The following is a 7,486-nucleotide window of genomic DNA, read 5'->3' as shown; positions in this document are numbered from 1 at the left end:
CCGCCGCCACAGGGAGGCGGAAGCAGGCGCGCGAGGCGGGGCCGGGCTCTCTCGCGGCTTCCGCGAGATCTGCCGCCCAAAGCATCCTGGAACATGTAGTTTGTATTTGGGATGACCGCCGCTCCGGGAAGGTGTAAAAAGGGCGACGCCGTCTGGTTATCATGACTAGGACTTAGGCATCGCCGATAGGATGAGGCTTTCGTTTCTGGAGGTAAAAAACCGAGTCGTCCACGCAGGAATAGGGAGAGTCTGACCGAGGCGAACTACATCTCCCATCAGGCGATGCACACTATAACAGGGCCCCTTAAGTGGTGCCGGAGCATTGTGGGATTGGATGAGTCTCAAGATGGACAACCGGGATGTTGCAGGTAACAGCCCCCGCCTCCCTTCAGGCGCCTGCTTGGGTCCCTGGGGCTAGGTGTCTCCCCTTACTCCTCGGGTCCGTCTTGTTGCGACCCGTGGATCCCTCGCTTCAGCCTGGAGCAGCCCAAAGCTTCGGCTTCTGCACGTCTTGGTTTCTCGAGACCCCAGACCCAGGTTGCTGGCCGCCCCCGCCTGGTTTGCTGAGGACGCACGGATCTCCGTAGAGGCCGCCACCCGGCTCAGCCCTGTCTCCCGTTTCCGAAACCGCCTTCAGGGCTGCTCCAACCTCCGTTCCCCAATACAGCGGCAACCTTGGGCTGTCCCTGCACCCCACTTTTCATGGCAGCTGCCCTCTGGTTTGTGTCCCGCTTTCTGAAAAAGCTGCTTTTCCGAAGTGCTTTGAGGCTCCCTTGACACACTTTCCCGCGTCTTTTGACCCTCACTTTGCTGCAAACCTTGGCTTTTCTACTTTCCCAGAATAGAATGCATTTATCCATCAGCAAATACTTAGGGCGTGCTCACTGTGTGCCAGGCACTGTGCTAGGCGCTACGCCTGCAGCGGTGACCGAAACAGGGCCCTACTTTTCTGGAGGTTGCTTTCTACTGGGGAGTCAGTGCATTAATGAGAAAATATTTACAAAGACTTACGTATGATGTGAGGTGGAGAGTGGAGTCTCCTGATACAGGGTAGTCAGGAAAGACCTTTTCTTTCTTTCTTTCTTTCTTTTTTTTTGAGACAGGGTCTCACTTTGTTGCCCAGGCTGTAGCGCAGTAGCACAATTACGGCTCACTGTGGCTCCCTGGGTTCGGGTGATCTTCCCACCTCAGCCTCCCAAGTAGCTGGGACCACAGGTGCGTGCCACCACACACAGCGAATTTGTGTATTTTTTGTGTGTTGCCACGTTTCCCATGCAGGTCTGGAACTCCTAGGCTCAAGCGATCCTCCCACCTCAGCCTCTTAAAAGTGCTGGGATTACGTCAAGGTGTGAGCCACCACACCTGGCCCAAGGAAGGGCGCTTTTAAGTAGAAGACATTTCAGTTGAGACAGTGAATGCCAGCTCTGGGAATCCCTGGAGGGTGGAGCCTTCCACACAGAGGGGGGCCAGTAAATGCAGAGGCCCTGGTAGGATGGGCTTGTCCTTTTGAAGAATGTCAAGGATGAAGCAGAAGGGAGGGGAACCATCTGGCAGGGCCTTGAAAATGGCCTTTTAGAATTCTTATTTTCTGAAGCGGAGTTTCGCTCTGTCTCCCAGGCTGAAGTGCAGTGGCACGATGTCGGCTCACTGCAACTTCTACCTGCCGGGTACAAGCCATTCTCCTGCCTCAGCCTCCTGAGTAGCTGGGATTACCTGGCCAATTTTTTTTTTTTTTTTTTTTGTATTTTTAGTAGAGACGGGGTTTCACCCTGTTGGCTAGGCTGGTCTCGAACTCCTGACTTCAAGTGATTTGCCTGCTTCAGCCTCCCAAAGTGCTGGAATTACAGGTGTGAATCACCATGCCCAGCTCAGACTTCTAAAATTTGGATTTTATTCTGAGTCCCATGGGGAACCTCTGAGGTGTCTTCCCTGTCTCAATGCTATACCCTCGTGTGAAGACATCATTGTCTGTTGCTTGGAGCCAGTGAGCCTCCCTGGTCTTGTTGCCTATGGATTCTCTGGCCGGAATGATTACCTAGTAGCCAGGATGAAAATAAAAAGACCCTGTGGATATTGGCCAGGTGTGGTGATCCACACCTAAAATCTCAGCACTTTGGGAGGCTTAAATGGGAGGCTCCCTTGAGGACAGGAGTTCAAGACTAGCCTGGGCAACATAGCAAAAACCTGTCTCTACAAGAACTAAAATAAATAGCTAGGCCTGGTGGAGTGTGCCTGTAGTCCTAGGTACTCAGGTGCTGAGGTGGGAGAATCTCTAGAGCCCAGGAGTTTGAGGATACAGTGAGCTATGATCATGCAACTGCCCTCTAGCCTGGGCAACTCAGTGAGACCCCGTCTCAAAAAAAAAAAAAAAAAAAAAGCGGCCGGGTGCTGTGGCTCATGCCTGTAATCCCAGCACTTTGGGAGGCCGAGGTGGGTGGATCACTTGAGGTCAGAAGTTTGAGACCAGCCTGGCCAACACGGTGAAATCCCATCTTTACTAAAAATACAAAAAAATTAGACAAGCGTGGTGGCAGATGCCTGTAATCCCAGCTACTCAGGAGGCTGAGGCAGGAGAATCGCTGGAACTTGAGAGGTGGAGGTTGCAGTGAGCCGAGATCGTGCCATGGCACTCTAGCCTGGGGGAAAAGAGCAAGAGTTCATCTCAAAAAAAAAAGAAGGCTGGGTTTGGTGGCTCACGCCTGTAATCCCAGATCTTTGAGAGACTTAAATGGGAGGCTCCCTTGAGGACAGGAGTTCGAGACAAGCCTGGACAACATGGAGAAACCCTAACTCTACTGAAAATATAAAAATTTGCCAGGCGTGGTGGTGAGTGCCTGTAATCCCAGCTACTCAGGAGGCTGAGGCAGGAGAATCACTTGAACCTGGGAGGTGGAGGTTGCAGTGAGCCGCGATGGGGCCACTGCACTCCATATTGGCTGACAGAGTAAGACTCTACCTCAAAAAAAAAAAAAAAAAGCCACTGGGGCACAGTGGCTCATGCCTGTAAATCCCATCACTTTGGGAGGCCAAGGTGGAAAGAATGTTTGAGACCAGCCTGGGCACTATAGGAAGACCTCATCTCTGTGAAAAAAATTTAAAAATTAGCCAAGTGAGGTGGTGCATGCCTGTAATCCCAGCTATTCAGGAGACTGAGGTGGGCGGATTGCTTGAACCAGGGAGGCGGAGGCTGCAGTGAGCGGAGATCACACCACTGCACTCCAGCCTGGGAAACAGAGCCGGACTCTGTTTCAAAAAAAAGACCCAATGAATCTTGTCATTCTTCATCTTAGTGCTTCTCCATCACTCCCCAAAGCCCTTATAATAAAGCACAGGGCCGGGCGCAGTGGCTCATGCCTGTAATCCCAACACTTTGGGAGGCCGAGGTGGGCAGATCACGAGTTCAGGAGATCGAGACCATCCTGGCTAACACGGTGAAACCCCATCTCTACTAAAACAAACAAACAAACAAACAAAAAATTAGCCAGACATGGTGGCGGGCGCCTATAGTCCCAGCTACTCGGGAGGCTGAGTCAGGAGAATGGCGTGAACCTGGGAGGCAGAGCTTACAGTGAGCAGAGATCGCGCAACTGCACTCCAGCCTGGGCGACAGAGCGAGACTCCATCTCAAAAAAATAAAAAATAAAAAAATAAAGTCACCGATGCTCTGACATGCCCTGTCTCTCTCTGTCCTTGGAGCAGGCTCCTCTAACCATGCTGCTCCTTGGATGTACCAGCCTTCTTCCTGCCCTGAGCTTTCGCATATGCTCCTTGTGCCCAGATAGCTCCCTTTTGGCTTTTCATGATGGTGGCTTCTTATTTGTTTTTTCTGGTTTAAATATCTCTTCCTCTAGTGTTTATTTTCTGGTTGCCCTACCTGCATATGTACTCTCCTGTTACTATTTTTCACCATTTTTTGGTTTCCAGCAGAGCTCTTACGATATTGTGCAGTTACTTTTTTTTTTTTTGAGACGGAGTCTTGCTCTGTTGCCAGGCTAGAGTGCAGTGGCACCATCTCAGCTCACTGCAACCTTTGCCTCCCTGGTTCAAGCAATTCTCCTGCCTCGGCCTACCTAGTAGCTGGGGTTATGGGCACAGGTCACCATGCCCAGCTAATTTTTGTATTTTTAGTGGAGACACGGTTTCACCAGGTTGGCCAGGCTGTTCTCGATCTCCTGACCTCAGGTGATCCACCTGCCCTTGCCTCCCAAAGTGCTGGGATTACAGGCATGAGCCTCCACGCTGGCCCGAAAGTTACTCTTTTGTTTTGGGTCTATTGTCTTCCCAGCCCGAAGCAAGTCCCACGTGGGCAGAGACCTGCGCTCTCTCTCTGTTAAGTGTTTGCTGAATCAATGAACCAATAAATGTATAAATTAATCTGAACATCAGTTGCTCTCTGGCCTGTCACAGCTTCTTGGGGTGTTTATGGAGTGAAGGTGATTTCTGACGTACTCCTTTTCCCTTCCCAGGAAAGGCTAACCGGTGGTTTGGGGTTGCTCCCCCTAAATCTGGAAAAATGAACATGAACATCCTTCACCAGGAAGAGCTCATCGCTCAGAAGAAACGGGAAATTGAAGCCAAAATGGAACAGAAAGCCAAGCAGAATCAGGTGGCCCCCCCTCAGCCCCCACATCCTGGCGAGTAAGTGCCTCCTGGGGCCTGAATGGGGCCTGAATGGGAGTCTTTGAGGGTCACCATCACAGGGTTTGGCTTGTGAGGGCAGTCAGCATGTGCTTGCACCCAGCCATAGCCTGATGATCCAAGGAATGACCCAGATGCCCTTGGGAGGCTCACTGTGGCAAGAGAGAAATGAGGAATAAGTGGGAGCCCAGAGGACAGCCTGCCAGTTCATCCACTCAGCAGTTACTTACTGTCAGCCAGCTGTGGTGTGGTGCAGAGGGCAGGGGTATAACAGCGTAAAGATCTCTGCATTGAGTCCAGATATGCTGCCTCACACCTGTAGTCCTAGCACTTGGGGAGGCTGAGGCAGAGGATCACTAGAGGCCAGGAGTTTGAGACCATATTTGCCGACATAGTGAAACCCCACCTCTACTAAAAAATACAAAAAATTAGCTGGGCATTGTGGTACTTGCCTGTGGTCCCAGCTGCTCAGGAGGCTGAGGCACGAGAATCTCTGAGATCTGGGAGGCAGAAGTTACAGTGAGTTGAGATCGTGCCACTGCACACTACCCTGGGCCACAGAGTGAGACTGTCTCAAAAAAAAAAAAAAAAAAACTCTGCCCTTATGGAGTCACAAACTACTAGCACAGGGATGTGGGTGCCACCCCAGAGCTCCTGGAAGATAACACAAGGCAGTGTGTTCCCAGGCCCCGTGGCCACAGTAAGGCCACAGGAAGCTTTGCATCCTGAAAGCCCAGGTGGAGCCGGCCACTGAGGAAGCAGAGAAAGGCCTGCCCAGCAGAGAGCAGAAAGGGGAGAGAGCCCATATGTGGAGGGCCAGCCTGAGCTACTGTACCAAAGGGGCTGTCCCTTAGTGGATGGGAGGTGGATGGTAGCTCAGCAAGGGTTTCCTCTTGCCTGTCCTGAGAAACACTGATGGCACCAAGGGTTTTGATCAAGGGTTGGTGTTATGATGAGGATGACCAGATCCAAGATTTTTTGGCTGGAGGTTGATAATCTGAGATGCAGGCCCCTTCCTCTGTGGTCTGGAATATAGTGTGTGTCAACCTTCCCCAAGGCGTTGTCCCAGTTCTAGCCTTTCCTTTTCTTTTTTTTTTTTCTTTGAGACGGGGTTTTGTTCTGTCACCCAGACCGGAGTGCAGTGGTGGGATCATGGCTCACTGAAGCCTTGAACTTTTGGGCTTTAGCAGTTCTCCTGCCTCAGCCTCCCAAGTAGCTGGGACCACAGGCACATGCCACCATGCCTGGCTAATTTTTTCTATTTTTTGTAGAGATGAGGTATTGTTATGTTGCCCAGGTTGGTCCCGATCTCTTAGACTCAAGTGATCCTCCCACCTTGGCCTCCCAAAGGGATTACAGGTGTGAGCCACTGCACCCAGCAGCTCTTGCCTTTTCTTTTTTCTTTTCTTTTTGTTGCCCACGCTGGAGTGCAGTGGCGCAATCTCAGCTCACCACAACCTCTGCCTCCCAGGTTCAAGCGATTCTCCTGCCTCAGCCTCCCAGGTAACTGGGATTACAGGCATGCGCCGCCCTGCCTGGCTAATTTAGTATTTTTAGTAGAGACTGGGTTTCTCCATGTTGGTCAGGCTGGTCTCAAACTCCCGACCTCAGGTGATCCACCCGTCTTGGCCTCCCAAAGTGCTGGGATTACAGGTGTGAGCCACTGCGCCTGGCCAAGAACCAGCATTTTTATCTCCCAGTATTTGTTACCAGTGGTTTTCAGGTAGGAGCCTTTCACTGTACTCTACAGCCTGAATGTGATTTCTTGTCTTTCCTTGTCCCCACTTCTTCCTGGTCCCTCCTGAGTGAAGTTCTCTGAGGGGTGCCCAGAATGTCCTGGTTGTTTAGTGTCAACATTGAACCTCCTCTTTCATATAAAATTACTTCTACTCCTTTTTTTAAACTTTAAAGGTAATTCACGTACATGGTAGGAAATCCAGGAAGTAGAGGAGAGGTAAACAAAAAACCAAAGTCACTCGTAACTCTGCAACCCAGAGATAAGCGCTGATTGAGTGTTGAGGTGTTTTTCTATTTAATTTAATTTATTTATTTTTGAGATGAGTCTTGCTCTGTCACAAAGACTGGAGTGTCGCGGCACCATCTCAGCTCACTACAACCTCCACCTGTTGGGTTCAAGTGATTCTCCTGCTCAACCTCTCGAGTAGCTGGGATTACCAGTGTGCGCCACCATGCCCGGCTATTTTTTTGTTTGTTTGTTTTGAGACAGAGTCTCACTTAGCTGCCCAGGCTTGAGTGCAGTGCTGTGATCTCGGCTCACTGTGACCTCCGCCTCTTGGGCTCAAGCGATTCTCCTGCTTAGCCTCCCAAGTAGCTGGGATTACAGGAACCCACCATCATGCCCGGCTATTTTTTGTATTTAAGTAGAGATGGGGTTTCACCATGTTGGCCCAGGCTGGTCTTGAACTCCTGGCCTCAGGTTGATCCTCCCACCTCGGACTCATAGAGTGCTAGGATTACAGGCATAAGCCACTGAACCTGGCCATTTTTTTGTATTTTAATAGAGGCAGGATTTCACCATGTTGACCAGGCTGGTCTTAAACTGCTGGCCTCAGGTGATCTACGCGCCTCTGCCTCCCAAAGTGCTGGGATTACAACCATGAGCCACCGCGCTGGGCCTGTTTTATTTCAGAGGCAGGATCTCACGCTGTCACCCAGGCTGCAGTGCGGTAGCACCATCATAGCTCACTGCAGCCTTGAATTCCCGGACTCAAGCTATCCTCCCACCTCAGCCCCTTGAGTAACTGGGACTACAGATGTTCACTGCCATGCCCAGCTAATTTTTAAATTTTGTGTAGAGATGGGGTCTCACTATGTTGCCCAGGCTGGT

The 7,486-nt window shown here is 51.0% G+C and overlaps 1 protein-coding gene across 1 annotated transcript in view; it reads left to right on the top strand.

The window, feature by feature from the left end:
* Positions 1 to 7,486, top strand: part of SUGP1 (SURP and G patch domain containing 1) — a 53,646-nt gene continuing 46,160 nt past the window's right edge. The window contains exons 1-2 of the mRNA XM_011990825.1: positions 1 to 368; positions 4,467 to 4,638. Of these exons, the coding sequence (XP_011846215.1) occupies positions 335 to 368; positions 4,467 to 4,638 (206 nt within the window). The 5' untranslated portion in view covers positions 1 to 334. The remainder of the gene's footprint in view (positions 369 to 4,466; positions 4,639 to 7,486) is intronic.

This window comes from Mandrillus leucophaeus, unplaced genomic scaffold, assembly GCF_000951045.1.
Source record: "Mandrillus leucophaeus isolate KB7577 unplaced genomic scaffold, Mleu.le_1.0 Scaffold11, whole genome shotgun sequence".
Lineage (NCBI taxonomy): Eukaryota > Metazoa > Chordata > Mammalia > Primates > Cercopithecidae > Mandrillus > Mandrillus leucophaeus.
The sequence above is the reverse complement of the archived record's forward strand: the minus strand, read 5'-3'. Positions and strand labels throughout refer to the sequence as shown.